Raw genomic sequence first — 20,050 nt, forward strand, 5'->3', positions numbered from 1 at the left:
CACGTTGTAGCAGATTATAGACTAGTTTGGTTTAAGATTGAGATTATTTATATTAATAAGCACAAAGTATTTGGCGTAAGTGGGGGAAAAAAAGATTATACACGGAGTTTAAGTGTTTTCAGATCAAATTACAAAAGATAATTATGAAAAAGCATTCATAAAAACCAGACATCTGTTAGGTCTTGTATAACTCCAAAAAGGGTAAAATACAATACTCCTACCCAGCTACACTGGATACCCCTGCTGTGTGCTTACTGTCATTTTCAGTCTTCTGGAAGGCTGAGGGCATGCAGATATAGAGAGATACAAGTTAAAATTAACTTTGTATATGCCAACGTATTGCCCTTGTACTATTTTAACATTAGGGAGGACCAGCTTTTTTACACATACTATTTTAGCGACTTTACCTACCTCTGCTATACAGAGAGCTATTACATCAATTTAAGATAATTATTTCATTTGTATGGAGTCTGTTTTCATTTTATTGGATTGCACAGATTTATTTCATATCCACAGCTGTACTATTTCATAACTATTATATATTGCGATCTTTGTTATATGTTGAGTATTTTTCCATAATTCTGGCATGAAAGCAGGGATATTTGCCCCTTTTCAGTCCAATTGCAAAATGTCCACATTAGCAGCTAATTAGGCAAATCCTTATTTGAGGTAATAAAAAGGACTAAAGTACTTACAGAATAACCAAAAATACAGAATTAACTTCAAGTAATCAAATAATTTAAACTTCTATTCTTCACTACCTGCCAGACATTACCAGATGCATGTTCAGCATACAAACGGGAATAAGGAACTGCAGACAGGCAGCGTTTAGCTGTACTGCATTACAAATTTATTTTCAATACCTCATTAGGTGGCTTTTTGCATTCTTAGTAACTTAAAGCAGCCAGACTTCTGCCCTAAAAAATTATCAAAATCTTCTCTCATTTCTTTCAGGTACTTTTATATAAGATCCCTCATATAAAACTATTCAGTTTACATTTCTTTGCAATATAGATCATTATTTGTACATTGTTAAATTGCTTTACAAAACAGTATTACTTTTAGGCATCATTTCATCCCTGTTGCTCCATCCCTACCCTTATTTTTGAAAATAACTTTAGTATGGTATGTTACATGTCATATACTCTATTGAAATTCAATTTACTGCTTGTTTTCCACTAATATAATGCACGAAGAACAAAAGTAAACCATCAAGCACCTGTCCCCCATCAAGGGGGTTCAATTCCCAAGCCTGGATAGCTATTCTAGCTGGGGACTTTAAACTCTATGACATAGGGCAGATGAAGCAGCAGAGGTGGATAGCCATGTGTACTAACATAAACTTAGATGCTCCTGACACGATGTCTGAATAGGTTGAAACTAGGAATCATCCGAATTGGCTCCAGACTACTGTATTGGGAGTCATTGCTAATGACAGCCCAGGTCCAGTGGAGGGTGATAAGGAGGTGACCTTTGCACTGGAAGCCGTAAGGCAGCAGCTAAAAAAAAATGTAATCACGCAGAAAAATGAGAATTACGGAGTTGGCAGACAAAGAAAAAAAAAAAAAAAAAAAAAGATAATTTTTCACTATATTTACATAAACAAATTAAATAAAACTTGATCATAAACAGGGCACATTTTTCCTGCAACCAGTAAAACAGCAAGACAGTCCTCGCTGCTAAAAGACCTAAACAAAATAATATTAAATAGACCATCAGCACCATTTATGGAACCACTGTTTTACTCCAGCAATATTTACTTTAAGCTGCATTTCTTAATATTGACAATGTAGAATACATATCACACTCAACAATCCAAAGGGATCTCATTTTTGATTTACAGTACTGCAAGGCACATACATAACTGCCCCTCATTTACACAGCAGATATACTCCCTGAAGTAGAATTTAAAAAAAATTCTGAAGACAATTTAGAAATACTATAAAGTTAGCATTTTTCTGGATTAAAAAAACAAAGAAAACTGTAGAAGTTCAGGCAATGTTCTGGCAATGTTCTTAAAAATGATTTTACAGATTTATATACACCAGTTCTGTAATGCTTATATGATATTTTAAGTGAAGAAAAATACCCTGAACTGGAACAAAATGCAGTCAATTATTGCTTTCGGCATATGGTGCACCATAAAGCTTCAATATTTCAGTAAAATGTAACACAAAACAAAATGTGTTCCAAGTAATACTATATTAATCTCTGGCCAAATTTGTATTTGGGTGTGGGGAAAAAAAATATCTAAAACAAATAACAGCTTTTCTTTTCTTAGTCAATACTAAGAATTAGGAGAAAAACACGTTAATGCATATCCATTTAAATGTACATTATTCTTGTAAATCTATATGAGAAGCTGCCCATTGGTTACATGGATATTTTCAGCAAAATGTGATATGTCACAGTCAGAGACTGGGCAACACAGTCATATCGGCCAGTGTGGTTTTTGTCAGTGCATATTTGACAGTCTTTTAAATAAGACAAAATGTATATGTATAATTTATTTCGCCTTATTCAAAAAACAAGTCTGCCAATGGTGCTGAAACCTCCATCTCCACCACCTCCACTGGGACCGCAGCTTCCTGGAGGGTCGTTGTCATCAAAACCATTCGGTCGAAAAGAGCAGGAAGCAGAAGCTGCTTGCAGAGCCCGTGCACGTGCATTGAGTTCTTGCTCCTGGGTAAAATACAAAGGGAATCCTCATGAACAATCTGTAATATATCTAATTACCAAGCATGTAAGCATAGTTATAGATACAAAACCACTGTCTCAGCATTTTACTCTAGTCAGATTCAGGTAGTAAAGAAGCTATGCCAACTGCACACTGTGCCCCAATTAAACAGCATACCAGTCATAAGTTCTGGAATCCCTGTCTAATGGTTGGGGACTCCAGCAAGTGTCATAGCAGTACTTGGAGAATAGGCAGAGCTCCCTTTTCTGGACAAATGAGGCAGATGGCAACATTTGTTTGCTTTTTCCCAAGTAAAGAAGGAGCCATGCAATATTTTGGCATTCCTAATTGTGATATGTGCAGTTTGACAACTGCTACACATGCATATGAATGTATAAAGGTGCAAGCAAAGTGTCACGTTTCTTGTGCGCTCCTATAGGTAGGGGATAGGGTGGGGAATGCAGCCTAAATCCCGTGGGAAGTACCTAATAAATTTCACAAAGGTCAAAATTGGATATAAGTGGAAATGGGATAAGGCGCAAATAGGACGGGTTAGAATAACGGGTACCTCAATACCAATCAAATGCTTGAAAATGCTGAGATGTTGAGCTCATATGTCTAATATGTGAACACGTAACCTGAAAGATGCAAGCATATAGTGTGTAATATAAGATGGTATACCCACAGTAACAGTGTAATAGGTCTTGATGTTTAAGTACTGCAACGTACTTCAAACCTCTCAATAACAAACAATCACTGAGGTACTAATTATCAGCTAAAACACATAACTGAGTTCAACAAATGCGATATATTATATACTTAAACATCAAGACCTATTACACTGTTACTGTGGGTATACCATCGAATGTATAAAGGTGTTTACAGCATTGTATGTTATACTTCATGGGTAGCATCAAAGGTAAAAAGTATGTGGACTGTCAGAAAGTAAAAATCATGAGTCTTACCTGTAAATAGAGTTTATTGTCTTTTGTAATAGCATCCATGAGCTCCTTCTGTAGTGGCGGTTCTCCATTAACCCAGAGTCCATTTGATGCGTTAGACTGCAAGTTTTCCAGATCCCCACAGGTGTGTTTTTTATATATCAGCACATAAGCGGTGTCCTTCGGAAATCTACTGGTAATATTTAAAACAGACTGAAATGATGTAAAAGTCACTCTACTGTCATTAAACAGAAACCATTCTTTTGACATGTCATTGCACGAAGGGTCACTTCCGACAACAGAGTTGGAGGTTTCCTTGTTGACTAACTGACCTTGAACACAAGTCAAAGAGGAGTTCTCAGGGTGAACACATTTTGATGTGCTGGTAACGTTTCTGGCATATGAATAATAATGCCCACTTTCTGAAGAGGTGCCAGAATGTACCACAATAGAGCTTAAAACATAGGGTACAAGTTGTGTACAGCTAAGATCTTCAATACCAGATGGTTTCAGTTTTTTAGCAAGGTTTTCACGGACATCAGGTCCATCAGTATCTGGAGTCCAATCTCCTGGAGAAGCCACAGAGGTAGTTCTTTCTACTGGTAGCTCCAAGACCAGGGGAATGGACACATTATCCAGAATTTTACGCCTCACGTGACATTTTGGATCATATGAAAACCTTAATAAAGTTAAAATGAGGTATTCTGGCTCTTCCATTATTTGCATAGTCTTTTCAGCGTTCTGCAGGGAAGCACACTTTTCACAATGATACCGATTTTCTCCATCAAGGATCTCTGGTGCTAAGAAATAACTTAACAAGTCTGTAACAGAAAGAGTTCTCTCTCGCCCATGATTTCTGAACGAGTCATTACCAGACTCTATTGCATTATCACATACAGGTTTGTCCAAAGCGCAGTTACTGTTGGACTGGATCTCTTGGACAGCAGTGTTATCCTCTTGTACTGAAGGCATAATTACACTCAGACCTTCATTAGGAGGTGCTACATCTATCTCTATACAATCATCATCTTTTTCCTTGGCAGAACAGATCATGCTCTGCACAGGTTTATCAGCTGAAGGACAAAAAGCTAGAGAAAGATCTGTGAATGCTTCCATCTTCTGTGAGGTGCTTTTGCAGTTCAGACAACAAATATTAGTCTGGAGCTTTCCTCCAAACATGTTTTCTATTAAGGTTTTTTCTTCATGACCCCATCCTGTGCTCTGTTCATGGTAAATGACATCTGCACCTGAAGATGAGGAAGGCTGCACGGTCCCATCAGTAATCATAGCATCAGGACTTTTTGGAGATAAAGCCTTGATAGTCTTCTCTTCTTCATGCAATCTAACAAAAGCAAATGCAATCTTTTACCAATAATTCATTTAGTGTGGTGGACTAGAGATCTCAGCAACAGAAAAGAAAATGGGGAGGGGAATATAAAAGTGGATGTATATTAAATGTTAACTCAGGTTTATCATGATTTTTTGGTTATAAAATGAAGATAAACATGGTGGCATCATTTTTAACATGGAGTTAATTTATCTCTTAATGAAAGGACAGTTTACACCTCCTTCTGCTTCCTCCAATTTTATAGAATTCATTGTTTAAGTGTATTTATCATGTTGCCAATATTCTAAATAATTACTTGTTTTTCTCAATAACAAGACAGTTTTAACCAAAATATCAGAATTTCTGCTTACCTACTATCACATGATAAAGGCAATCTAGTACGATACAATTTATTACATGGGAACTTAACAAGAAGCAGCACCAAATCCATTGGATTCTATAATGTTTACATTTCTCATGACCCAAGAGAAAGTGTTACATATTACTTTAAGTAATTGGGAACTGTGCAAACACAAGGCAGAGTTATAATTTCTGTATGTTACCCATTAACCCTTCATCAACCCCCCAGCCTTCCCTTTCAAAACGTATTCAATTGTGAATGCGATCACAATATCTTGTGGGCATGGATTAGATAAAGTGGGGAAGAATTATGGGAGCCTAGATATAGCATCTTGGGGGCATGGTTGGGTAGTGGACAGAGAGCTGGACAAATAGCAGGTATGTTTTTTCGCATGGCCGTATACTGAAATATAAAATAAAACTAGCATATTTCTGCCCTGTACTAAGCACAATTATATTTAAATAATATGTTGCAATACAAGTAGTGTGTACAAGTAGCAAAACTTTGTCAACATTTGTTTCCATAGGGAAAAGAGCATTTGCTATTAAGCTTCATATAATACAAGAGATTTAACCTTCCTACTACGTACACATGAAAGTAACAAAAATATATATATTTTTTTTAAATACCCACATACAATCCTATAATATATGCTGAACCAACAAAGAAAGCACCCAGCAGCTTCAGAGGTGAAATCGCAATCAGTCAAAAGTGGTTAACTAGTGTTGGCGAACATCGTCTTCAGCATGTATCTGCACCAGCATAGTGCAAATAACTCTGTAAAAGGCGAATCTACATCAGAGTTCAGATCTGCATTGGCAAGCAATTTCCTGAACATGAACTTACTGTATTTGGCTTACGTTAGAACACCCCTTTCTTATCCCGTCACTTGAGATACAGGTGTGGATGTGTGCAACGCTGCATAGGAGTAGGTACTTGCAAGATTTTTTATGTGGGCATACTCGGAGCAAAATCATGTAATTTACGATATGCAAACGGGTGTATGTTCAACTCAGCATCAGCCCCAAAGTCTCCAGGTACATAAACTTATTCAGACTCAAAATAATACACATGCTAAGCCTGCCTGTTGTCCTTCTGTACACACAAACAGACCAAAACCACAAAGCTTATATAGAACCACTGCAAATTATGAACCCGTTGAGTTTGTAAATAATGCTGTAATATCTTGTTCAGGCATATGAAAGTCTGAATGGGGGTTTGGTTTTGCCTACTCCGTGAAAGGCATTACATTTCAGGAGAGGAGGATGGAAGGTGGAGCTCAGTCAGTTCTGAAGTACAAAGAGGGTCAAGGCAGAGGAAAGAGCACAATTTAAGGAGCCAGAGGGAAAAGTTTCTGCAAGCCTTACAGAGCTCTAGAATTTTACTAGTGTTCTCTCCCTTTTCATGGGCAGTTTGTATGTATAACCTGTAGTAAGGTAGGAGCTTCAGAAGAATGTGTATTTGGGAGGGATGTCTGAATGTGAGGTGTGTATGGTGATCGATTATGGGTGATGTTAGGGGGAGGAGAATGTAGACAGACAGTCCAAGTTTGCTTCAATATATAGATTAAATCACTTTTCAGGGCACCATATTTACCAACTGAATAAAGCAAATATTTATAGAAAATTATGCAATTTCAGCATACCTGTCCAAAAGAAATCGAAGGTACTCAGAGCAGTCTTGCTGAGATCGTGGTGTGAACCAAGGTGGTCTAGAAGCCTCAAAGAAATTTTGAGGCGCATATGCTTCCCGCTGTATAGAAAAAACATTTTAGGAGAAAGTATTACCATACCTTGTTTTATACGACATGTAAATATGTGCCTTAATTATTTATGTTATTGAGAAGGGTACCTGAGTGTGAGCCAAGAAAGCAAAAAGGTGTTGGAGTTTCTTCATCAATGAGTGGCACCCATTTAAAGTCAGTGATAATACTTGTCTCCTAAAACTGAAAACAGATCTGTCTGTCATATGTGCTTGTTTGTGCTACTGACAACTATATAATGGCAGCTAATGACACGGCACTTGGTTTCTGGGGTCCGTTAAATATAACATTTGCTATTATAAGGCGACAGATTAGAATTTAAGCATTCAAGTCAAAAAGTGTATAGCAAGAAAATTCAGGTAACACTGTGTTCACTGCACTATTTGGAGAGATCTTAAAGTAAGCTACTTTGTATAGACAAAAGGGAACAGTGGTCTGTACCTAAAGAAAGATATAGTTTTTCATTAAAATCATAAAAACAATGTGGAGCATAAATTAAATAATTAAAAGTGTTTTTCAATTACATTAGTAAATGAAATTATATTATATAACATAGTATACAAGTTCTATTCTCTGTTTAAAAAAATAAATTCCACTTTCCACCAGGGCATTTGTCCCAGGAAATCTACTAAATGGATAAGGGCTTGCGCTATTGTAAAGTTAAAATGCTCCCACATTAGATATCTATAATTGTAGCATTAATATAAGACTTGACAAAACAGGACCCCTTCCTGCTGCAATCATTTTGAAATTGGGTAAAGTAAAATTAATTTTGGGGACCTTTTTAGAAGTATTTCAAAGGATTAAATAATTTCAACATTACAAGTAAAATGCTGATATTCTCTATCACTAAAGCATAGACAGAGACCTAGGGGTATATTTACTAAACTGCGGGTTTGAAAAAGTGGAGATGTTGCCTATAGCAACCAATCAGATTCTAGTTATTTTGTAGAATGTACTAAATAAACAACAGCTAAAATCGGATTGGGTGCTATAGGCAACATCTCCACTTTTTCAAACCTGCAGTTTAGTAGATATACCTCCTAGTCTATGCTCTACAATAACAATGCTAACAACGTATGAGTACATCTTTTTAAAAAATAAATAAATAACCTTGTTGGTATAAACAATGAAAGAGTTGAGCCAACAGTTGGAAATCACAGAAAGAAAAAACAGAACTAGAGAGAGAAAAAACAAAAATACACAAAAAATGTTTTATGAATTGGTAGATCACATTCTAAGGATGAACTTGCAAGAACTTGCAAAGTAAGTGAGACAGTTACTCAATGAACAGATTTGTACATACGAGCTCAGATCTTGAACTTACTCTGTGGCCATAAATAGCGCTTGTAAGACACTATTCATGTAACATGTATTCCCTAGGTTAATTAGCCCAGTTTTTCCAGTTTCTGACTTCCCTGATAACCTGGGCAAACATGATGCCAAAGCATTGGATTGAGATGTCCAGGCACTTTGGTTTAATATGAGTTTCACTTTTTCTTCAGGGGGTTTGGGCAGGTCCTACAAAAAAAAAAAAAAAAAGTTTTAAAATGAAAATTTTGAAATCTAAATCTATGCATTTTCATTTACCAATGGCTTCACACAAGTCTTGGAATTGCCCTTACTAAACTCTCCTAAAAGAATGAAAAAAAAAATTGTACTAACTTTGAATAGACTTCAAACAAAAATGTATTGGGTTAGCAAACTATCCTTTTTTGAAGGCCTACAAAACTATGGGTTTAATTTACAGTTGGAGCAAAACCACCAAATTTGCACCAGAACAAACCCTGTTGTAAGTGGTGTGAATTAAATTTTTTTTGGCATGCAGTGAAAAAATTGGCTGTTTCTGAATGTTATCACACATATTTAGCAGCTTATTTTTACACTGCAATTCATAACTGTGTCTGCACATTTGCTTTTCCCAAGATGCAAAATTGCACCTTCCTTCCATAACTCTAAATGAAGCCCTCTATCTTCAGCTGCCATAATCCCAACGCTGGTGGTTCTAATACCAACTCTGATGTATAGACAATTTTGTTTTCTAATCTTCATGTGTCCCTCAGCTGTTTAGTCAAAAGACGTATGTGTCTCTATAGCTATCTCTACCTAATGTTCCAATCTATCTAATTAGTGTTCCTAATAAATAAAACATGTAAATATAGCGCTATACTTAATGTACTCATGGAGATCAATACATCAGAAATAATTTATGACCAATTGTGGCCAATATGTGTGTCTTAAAATGAATCTGGATTGTGAAGATAAGAAGATATGAATGATATACGTTTTAGTTGTAACAGTCAAAACCCGCTATTTAGACAAAACCAAATAGCAGATAAACGGAGAGATTATAATATCAATTCACTTATATCTGAAGTCTGGCTGTGGTTCAGACGGTGTAAACTTAGCAGGGATTTGATCTGACTGGGATAATGGATCTTTCTTTTTCATGATTCACGTCACATACCATGACCAGCACATGAGTGAAATATGATGTAATACAAAAATTTACAGTGTAAATAATAGCAAAATAAGCGCAAATGCAATATCTCTAACACAGGGAAAGATGCAATTTGAAATATGCATTGATGCCTAATGATCTCATTAATTATAACTGATATTTTCAGATAATGTTACAAAAACTAGAGATGAATAGCATATCTAAAGAATATATTTCTAAACAAGAAGAGGGGAACTTTCAGCATTTTATTATTTAAAAAAACCAAAACACTATCTAAGCTACTTTTTATCTTGATTCACAAAACTATAGTTTAATATTTTGCTAGGCTATTTTGATTGGAACTTTATAAATATTTTAAAAGAAACTAGGTTTAGAAATTTTAACTGTTAATGTGGTCTCCGAGAGTCTCCAACTAGGAATATTTGGTTGTCGTTTGTGATATTCGAGAAAGCACCCCCTACATTGTGTTTGAATGATGCATAACTTGTAATTTTGAGGTATTATTATATTATTATTATTTATATGCCAGACACGTTACCAGCACATCAAAATGTGTTCACCCTGAGAATTCCTCTTTGACTTGTGTTCAAGGTCAGTTAGTCGGCAAGGAAACCTCCAACTCTGTTGTCGGAAGTGACCCTTCATGCAATGACATGTCAAAAGAATGGTTTCTGTTTAATGTCAGTAGAGTGACTTTTACATCATTTCAGTCTGTTTTAAATAGTACCAGTAGGTTTCCGAAGGACACCGCTTATGTGTCGAAATATATAAAACACACCTGTGCTGATTTGGAAAACTTGCAGTCTAACGCATCAAATGGACTCTGGGTTAATGGAGAACCGCCACTACAGAAGGAGCTCATGGATGCTATTGCAAATGGATTGCACCCAACTATTTTGTAATGAGGACATTTTTTATTTTACCCCACTAGAGTTTATCAGGTTGAAGTCAGAGGGCCTCAATTCTATTGTGCATCATCATTGCGTGCGTGTGCTGGTGTCATAGGGAGTGTGGTCAGATCAGAAGAACCAGAAAACCACAACATGCAGTGTAAAGATGGACAAAACAAAGGAGGATTCATGAACCATTCAGGTAGACCTAGAACAGAACAGATCTTTTAAGGAGCCAGGGAAGATATGCATCCACTTACATTAATAGAAATAACTCCCAAAAAATAAGCACCGGTAGTCATTTATTTTTTTAGGCGCATTGGCTACCTGCCTGAGAAGAGACGCATGCAACAATTTTATGTTATATGTAAATAAAATGCACAGACACATAACTGAAAACTCTTCTGTACTAAACACTTAAATTTGAGTGCTCAAACTTTTTGGCAAAGATTGCAAAAAAAAAAAAATGATGGAATTGTACTGCTCATTTAACAAATACAAAACAGAGTATATTATGTTCTGTAGGCAACTGCATATAAGAAGACATTTTACCTTAAGAGCTTCCAAAATAGGCTCGTAAAGGTCTGGAAATCCAGAATAATGATATATCATACAGTGCATCAGTTCCGAAAACTGGATGAGGAAAGTTGTACTGGATGGGAGACCATCGCTTTTAAAAGAATGAACCAGGTTAACAACATGGGGCACAATCTAATGGAGACAAAAAAAGACAACCAAAAAGAAAAACACAGTGAGTAATGAATAAAAATTAAACCTGTACTAAAGAAAATATTGTATTTGCAAGTATAGATTTACCTATATTTGAAAAACAAGTAGAAAACAAATACTGTTCCACTCAGGACCTTGAATTATTGTCCCAAAATAATTTAAATATAACAGTCTTCCAATTGTATTTTAAATGTCCAATAGTGGTGATTTGTTTTGTATTTTTTAGTAAAGTTTTGTTGGTAGTTAACAATTGAAATCTAGTAAATATGGCCATGTAATCTAAGGAGGCAACTAGAACTTCAGATGAATTCTTTCACAACACCTCACCATTATTAGTCAGTGACTTACACAGATACTGCCTAGTGTAGCATCATGTAAAGGCCAAAATGCATGAGCAAATTATAAACACTTTATCTGTAACCAGTATCTCTCGCACCTGAAAATTTAGTAACTAGACATCAAAATGTCATTGATACTCTGTCTCCAAAGCACTAGGAAAGAATGGGCACATTTAAGATCTTGAAAAGCGAGAACAGTGAAGTCCCACTCACTGCTGGTACTAAATCAATTAGTTTATATTCTTTATATACAAAGACAGACTTGGGGGTAAATTTATCAAGTTGCAGGTTTGAAAAAGTGGAGATGTTGCCTTTAGCAATCAATCAGATTGAAGCAGTTATTTTGTAGAATGTACTAAATAAATGACAGCTAGAACATGATTGGTTGCTATAGGCAACATCTCCACTTTTTCAAACCCGCAACTTGACAAATTTACCCATTGGTGCGTGTTAGATGAAGAGAATAGAAACAGGCACTTCAGCCTATCTAATTAAAATTGCCAAATGTGCATCATAATATGTGAAATTTACCTACTAAAATAATATTAGGAACACGTGTTAAGCAAAGGGCTTACCATGTGGAAAGCTTCTGGAGAATGTTGAAAGCTAAGCAACATGTGTGAGAGTACAGCCAAAGCCCCAGGCCTTACCAGCGGAAACCAGAGTCTATTGAACACCTGAACAAGACAAAATTTGTAAAAATAATAACTATAATTATTATTACAAATAGAATAAAATGATATACATTGCATATGATGTACATCCTACCCATGTTTAACCATTTACAGGCTATTTACATTCCAGATGAACAGAACACCACAAAATAAAATCTTGTTAAGATGTGAACATTAAGGTGCAAAACGAACAAAGTCCCTACGACTTCCTTATTGCCTCCAGTTTAAGAGGACTTTGCCCCAAGGTGGCAAATGCACCCATGTAAACAAACCTAACAGGTTATCAAATAGTGGCGCAGGCTCATACAGAGCAGTTCAGAACTGTACGGGCACACAAAATGGGTTTTATTTATTTAGTAAATAAAATGAAAATATTTTTAAATAAATGTCTATGCAAATATCATTCTTAAAGACTATATAACAAGTATAACCAGAATGGGTTTTTAAAAACATACTAAAATATGGAGAGTGCCATATCATCAGATTTGCACAATATACTACACAGTTTCAGAACAAAGGCCAGTCAGCAAACCTTTAAAGACCTCTGACATGGGTGCCATTGTGCTAGAGCTGTCATTGTAACCAGTAGCATCAGCACAAAACTAATACTACAACTTCAAAGTCTAAAACAAACTGCTAATTTGCTAAACAGCAAATGAGAGGTGGAATAAGTTTACAATGCCAACTTCCTTTTCTACATATTTCATATACCAGAATTTCCCCTTACAATTAAACTCAAAGAGCTAGAAGTTAGCTTTGTCATAGGTTGCATACCAATTATCCTACCCGAGCCAAATATTGCCCGCACTTTTGCACCCAGTAAAAGCCATAATATACACAGTCGCTGCTTTCTTTCCACACTGCAAAACTGACACATATCTTGACAGATAACAGTACATATGCACCAAGGCCGTATTTCAGATGTATACCAAATACTTTTGCAAAGGACTGGACAGAATAGCATGACAATCAAAGATGTACACATTATTTTTTAACAATGTTGCAGTAAAAATAAGTTAAGGTAATTTGAACAGTGCATTTAACTTTACATGTTTGTGTTTAGTTTTCCTTTAAGCATTTTTTTTCCAGCTGAAAGACCAAGGGCTAGATTTACTAAGCTGCGGGTTTGAAAAAGTGGGGATGTTGCCTATAGCAACCAATCAGATTCTAGCTTTCATCTATTTAGTACCTTCTACAAAATGACAGCTAGAATCTGATTGGTTGCTATAGGCAACATCCCCACTTTTTCAAACCCGCAGCTTAGTAAATCTAACCCCAAGTGTCAGTCTAACTATGTTCTGGAACCCCAAGTGTCTGTGCTATTGTTCTAAGACCCCAGAAAAAAAAGACGTTTACCACTGAATGACCGTCTCCCAACCAACAAGTTGTATATAACAATATTAAACTGTTTCTCAGCTGAAATTATACAGTAAAAGTAATATTTTACATACCAATTCAATTTTGAGCAATGTGACATCAATGAGAATAGTAAATTTCTGGACTGCAGCCAGTCCTTTCAGCAGGGCAATCACCCATGTCTCCACATGCTGTGCTAGAGGCCAGGAAAGCCAGTCAATCATCCTGAAAGATGGGACAATATGTTCTAAACATTGAGCTTCTCTAGCCACAAGAGATTCAATAACCGTAATTAGAGGTTATGTTGAATGATAAATGTACTAATGAGCCATGCTGGTTAAGTAAACATGACTGTCACTCAGAGATTTAGGTACAGTACTTTGCCAACAGCCTATTAGTTTTCATGTAGCTAAACAAAGTTATTTTCAAACCAGGAACAAGTGTGGTCACTGAAAAAGTAACATTCACTGGAAACAATGCAAATAATTTAAGTAATACTTTAATACAAACATTCATGCTTTCCATTCAATGAGGGAAAAATCACCAACCACTGCTGTCAACAGATCAGCACTGCCCAGGCAGTTCAAGTTGGGTACCAAATACTAATAGTTGTAGATCGATGTAATCAATATGACGTTTCTCAGCTAACTTGTGTTGTAGATGACAAACTGTCATCATTACTCAAATGTCAAATTACTATTTTGAGGGCACTTACAAGGTACACTCCACCCAGTTTATATATCAGAGATACACAGACTATGAATAAGTGAAAAAAGGTGGCGGTATAAAGGGGGGGAACATGGTATTTTATTTATAATTATGTCTCAGAGAAGTGAAAAGATCAAGAAAAAAGGTATTTATATATATTCTCATTTAGAGCTTCTGTATCAATTACATAAATTATATCACAGAAATACTAGGCCATATACTTAACCAAATCGATCTACCATTTTGTATGGTCTATCCTTTACAGCAAGTAGCCATTGCTTAGCAAGGTAGTGTTTTATACTGTACACATTTCAGAAACCACAGCTGTTGAATTTCAGAACTGCAGTTAAATTCAAACACTATTAGTGTCATGAGTTATGATTTAAGCTTTTTGCCATACATTAGCATCACTTTAGACAGTGATGGAGGGGGAGAAAATAATAAAACTTGTTTTAACAGAAATTCAATAAACAATCATGATAGCACTAAACAATGTATATTACATTTATGCTTCATTTGCGAAAATTACATTTTGGAGCTTAGTTGTCTTCAATTACCATAAACATTTTCACAGCCCATTGTATTATAAAATTATATATATATATATATATATATATATATATATACACACACACGTAAAAATTTTGTACAGGGAATGTTCACTTATTTTAACTAAAAATAAAATACAATAAAACATTCCCCTTTGAAGTGCTGAGATAGTTCTATAGTACACGTTTAACTAGTATTAAGTAGCTACAAAACAGTTATACACTGTCAACATATTCTACAGTGTGGCGCAAAAAAAAATCATGATACTGTAAGAGAAGAAGGCACCGTTCAAGAGAGCTTACAATCGACGAAAATATGCACTGTGGTAGATGATTGCATCAGGAAGTAGTCTTTGGTTTAATCTGCTGGTTACACCTACACCCTCTGCTATTCTAAGAATCATATATGTCTTAATTCATTCATTCTTTTAATGCATATTCCTTTCAATGCAAATAGTTTTACTGGACAACCATTTTCTTTCATGTTTAAAGAAACAATTTAAAATATCAAGGTCTGAAGACAAAGTTCTGTTGATATTACAAGGCATCAGAGTGTCATGCAAGTTTTGTATGATTCATACTCAACCAATACAAAACATAATTCATATCTACATATCCTATTGTTTAATATATATGCGCATGGGAGTATTCAGTGAATTCTACTCCTCACAGTCTTTTCTTTAGTTATGCTGTACCTGCAGAGAGCCTGTGTCATGCTTGCATCTTTCACATTAGGATCAGTGGTCAAACTTCTGATGAGAACAGTAATCATCTGTAGGGGAATGTGCTGCACAAGGCTCGCCAGGGCGACAGATGGTTCAAATGAAGCATCTGAAATACAAAAATTCAGTTATCTGTCTCTTAGGCATATATGGGTATATTGTGACTTTTCTATGATAAGAGCTTAAACAGTGAATGAAAATCTCAGGCATGAAAAATAGAATATTGATCAAATTGACTGAGTTCTATTATGTCAGACAAGGTTCTGGAAAAACAGTATTATTAGGTGAACAATATTCATTGCAAATGGTCTCTCCAAAGATTAGCCGATACCATACTGTGGCATAACACTAGCTGCTCACAGGGTCATGAAGAAGACTGGCTGCTCAGATTGTGAAACATAAATGTTATCAACTATTATATGTAATTTAAGAGATTTAAACTACCTTACTCCCCTTCTTCTGCACATGACCAACATTTGTGTAGGAGATCACATGACTGACAGCCATTCTAAACTTGGCAACAGGATTCCAATGACAAGCACAAGCTATACATGTTACCAATTCTGGTCCAGGGTTAATGCCACATGTACACAGCGACCTCCGATAAAAGCAGATATGTTCACATTGCGTGAACTGCAAATGTATTTGTGTATATAAAACATGATTGTGGGATACAAGGACCTATTACTAGGGCTTAGAAGCATGTTGAATAATATTGCTCTAAGGGGTAGATTTTGCAAACAGTTTCAAAAGGAAAAGTGGAGGTGCTTTCCATAGCATACCAATCAAATTCTAGCTATCATTTATCTAGTACATTCTAGAACAGCGATGTGCAACCTGGCTTACCTGGAGGAGGGCTACATGTGCAGTCCTTCAGCCTTCAAAGGGACAGCACAGAAGAAGGAGTTAAAGCACACTGTACTCCCACCTCCTCCAGGTATGCAATGACCTTTCTACACCGTGCAGAGGAGAACACATTACCCGGCTGCCCCGTTCTGCCTTATACACTGCTTATTACAGAGCAGAGAATAAGACATTGGCTGCTATGGGCAACAACTCCACTTTTCCCTTTTAGAAGGTTTGGTAAGCCTACCCTAAGTATTTCTTTGAATCTGCAGACTGTACCACAAAAGCAGAGAGAGCGATTATCTATTGTGCAACATGCATGGTCACTGCACATGAATTATAAACTAAATGACAGCAAACATTAAAAAAAAAAAAGTTATCATGTAATAAATAGCTTATTTATTTTGTGCAATAACACACTTACCTGTGGAAGAAATAATTGCAAAGACCTCTTGTAATGATGGAAGTAAAGTGCATGGCTCAGCCTTCCAGGTATTTTGTAGCAAGCTACTAACTTTGGTAACTTGAGAAACATATTCCCGTAGCTCCTTTTCCAGTGTCGAAATACACTGGAAATGTCCAATTGTCCTAACAAGCTGCTGGCAAAATGCTATGGACATTTTACCTTTTGGTACGCATTGTACAAAGTCGCTTAGTAGCTCACTCAACCTAGCACATAATAAGGGCTCTGGTCTTTCACATACTAGTCTCAAAACTTCCACTTGCAGCACAGTGAATATATCCAGAACAGAAGGACAACTCATAATCAACTTGAGTCCACTGTGAATATAGTCAACAATTGCTACATCTTTCCGGTCTAAAGATCTGTAGCCTTCCTGCAAGAGGGTCAGAACAAAGTTTCTATTGAAATAGTTTTCATATTCACTACGATGATATCTTGCATATGCTTCCAAAACTTGGTGCCCGACTTGCTTTTGGAAGTGGTCCTCTCCTTCTAAAATTAATCGAGTAGTCAGGCTGAACATTGCTTTGCACTGCTCCTCATTGATGGAATTTTCTGCAGATTCAACAACTTTTTTAACAATAACCTTTTTCAAATTTAATGGATGCGAAGAAGTCACTAAGCCTTCCAAAATCTTGTCCATTTTGACTTAAGCAAGGCTCGCAACTAAACAAAAAAAAATAAGAATTTAGGAAAACACTATTAAAAGCATAACATACTCACAGAACTGAAATCAAAATAAAAAGGTAACTCATATAACAATGGTTGCAAAAGAAAGCATCACTTTTCCAAAACTTCAAACTAATCAATTACTGACATCAATAATATTGGCGCGTTATATTGTCACAATGCCATATACTACTTGTGTATAAATGTCAAATACCACAAAAAATATTTCACAATTAAGCAGGTTGACAAACCATTTCATGTATCAAGAAGTCAGTAGGAAAAAAGACAAAACAAAGCTGCACATTGCTGGTGCAAACACATATTAGTACATCATTAAGTTTAGAATCATACATTATTTAAAAACTGTAGACATTGAGGTTAATATAATTTAGTCTAAGTTTTCCATTGTTTTTTAAATTATTTACGACTTTGCTCACTGCAGCTCTGACTTTAAATTTAAAAATAAGAAAGTAACTAAGCTTACTTTCAGTTTATAAAAGAAATTCACGTAACATTTAATGGTTACACCTTAGTACAAGTAGTCATTTAATGGTCATACCTTAGTACAAGCAGTCATTTAATGGTCATACCTTAGTACAAGTAGTGCTTTTAGAGGGAAAACTTAGATTACACGATTTAAAAAGACAGATTATCTGTGACGATAAACAAGATTTGCTCCGCTATATTAAGTGGGATGAGGCACCTAGATACATGTACAATATAACATGAAGCGAACAGGAGTCCCAGTCACATAATATAACTGTGATCATGAAGCTTTGACTCGTGAAATATACCAGCATCATCTACAACACGGTCGCCAAAGATAATTTATCATATACATCTGTTAAGTATAATTTAAATAGAAAAACCTTTTTGTTGTTGTTGTTGATTAAGCAAAGCATACAGCCGGTATTCGTGGTGGCTAGATCCCCTTCAGCTAAGGTCTCTGCCGACGTCACTGTGACATCACCAGGTCATGTGGGTGCAGCAGTCACATGGTACACAGTAAGACGTCACTGTGATACATCCAGGTCATGTGACTGCAGCAGTCACATGGTGCACAGTGGAAGAGGCTGCTGCAAATTGTCCTGTTCTTGTGTACCTGGAAGTCACTGGTGGAGAAAAAGGTAGGAAGAAAGAGTAATGTGTGTGAGTAAAGCAGAGCATATGGGAAGAGGGAATATGTGCGAGTATATCTGCTTGGCACAGGGGGCATGTGAGTAAAATATGGGGGCAGAGGGAATATGTGCGAGTATATCTGCTTGGCACAGGGGGCATGTGCATACTTGCCAACTCTCCCGGAATGTCCGGGAGACTCCCGCATTTTGCGAGAGTCTCCCGGACTCCCGGGCGAGTGTGGCAATCTCCCGAATTCTGCCCACTTCACTAGGAAGTGCCCACTTCCTAGTGAAGTGGGCAGAATTAGATCCCAAACGCCGCGATTCCCGGTGAATCGCGGCGTTTAGCCCCGCCCCCCGCTGTCAAATGACGCAATTTGCGTCATGACGTCACAGGGGGCGGGGCCGAAATGACGCGATTTTGGCCGCCCCGCCCCCTCACGCCCCCCTCCACTGGCTGGCTCCCGGAAGAGAGCTGAAGAAAGTAGGTAAGTATGGGCATGTGTAAATAATGTATGTGGGCAGCTGGGGCATGTGTGAGTAAAACATGTGGGCAGAGGGGCATGTGAGAGTAAAACTGCTTGGCAGAGAGGGCATGTGTGGGTAATGCATCTGGGCAGAGGGCATGTGTGAGTAAAATATGTTGGCAGAGGGGGCATGTGGGAGTAATGCATGCGGGCAGATGGGGGCATGCAAGGGAGAAGCCTTTTTCCCACACAGCCCCCCCCCCCCCCCCTCGACTGCCAATACCCTGAAACTCACCAGTTTTTTTCTGACATTTCCTAGAACTCATGCTCACTTTTTGTTTCCCTCTCAGGCCCCCCTGCCACAATCCTCGGTCTCTTATGTTGCTGGTGGCCATCAGTGTTTCCCTCACATGTCCCTCCTGCCAGCAATCCTGACCCCTCTCTTTCTTCAAAGTGAAAAAAAAAAGGCACTCTTTTTGTGAAGGAGGAGAAGAGCCTTAACATCAAATGAGATAATAATACAGAGACCATTATTGCAATAAATGTGTTTTGTTTTTTTTGTTGTTTTTTTAAATACTAGACCCATGTAAGCTATGAGTATAATTCTTTTTGTCAAACAATACATAAAAAAATTTGTCTCACAAAAATAAAACCCCATTTTTAATCTTCAGAAACAATACATCCAGTTTTTTAAGGCACTTTTAGGTGTTATACTTCAGCCTTCTCATTCATACATAACTTTATATTTTGGTATTTCAAAGGCATCCATTGGAAGATACTGGGAAACTTTTGGGTATAGTGTAGGGAACATTGCTAAGGGCACTTTTAGATATCTTCGAACTTCACCGATACTCCTCTCCCTCTACAGTTAGGTCTTCAGTTTAGATTAAGTGCCTTACATGGCAGGGCATGTTTTTTTATTATTACGTTTGCTTTGGAGCCTGTTTTCCTTTATTTAGTTTCTTCTTTTATTTTTTCTCCGGAGCTGCCTCG

General features: G+C 36.7%; 1 protein-coding gene and 1 long non-coding RNA gene across 2 annotated transcripts; one reads left to right on the top strand and one right to left on the bottom strand.

Moving 5' to 3' along the window:
* Window positions 1-1,724: 1,724 nt before the first annotated feature.
* On the bottom strand, window positions 1,725-18,431 carry USP38 (ubiquitin specific peptidase 38). The gene is made up of 11 exons (XM_075199289.1): window positions 18,342-18,431; window positions 16,765-17,469; window positions 15,468-15,603; window positions 13,612-13,741; window positions 12,062-12,163; window positions 10,972-11,130; window positions 8,396-8,589; window positions 7,158-7,251; window positions 6,952-7,058; window positions 3,643-4,960; window positions 1,725-2,682 (listed from the first exon to the last, which is right to left on the bottom strand). Exons 2-11 carry the CDS (start codon window positions 17,444-17,446, stop codon window positions 2,521-2,523), a joined length of 3,084 nt encoding a protein of 1,027 aa, XP_075055390.1. The 5' UTR covers window positions 17,447-17,469; window positions 18,342-18,431; the 3' UTR covers window positions 1,725-2,520.
* Window positions 18,404-19,736, top strand: LOC142141142 (uncharacterized). Its single transcript, XR_012688621.1, has 2 exons — window positions 18,404-18,599; window positions 19,408-19,736. It is a non-coding gene; the product is annotated as an uncharacterized LOC142141142 (long non-coding RNA).
* Window positions 19,737-20,050: the final 314 nt, after the last annotated feature.

Source organism: Mixophyes fleayi, chromosome 1 (genome assembly GCF_038048845.1).
Source record: "Mixophyes fleayi isolate aMixFle1 chromosome 1, aMixFle1.hap1, whole genome shotgun sequence".
In the NCBI taxonomy this organism is placed as follows: domain Eukaryota; kingdom Metazoa; phylum Chordata; class Amphibia; order Anura; family Limnodynastidae; genus Mixophyes; species Mixophyes fleayi.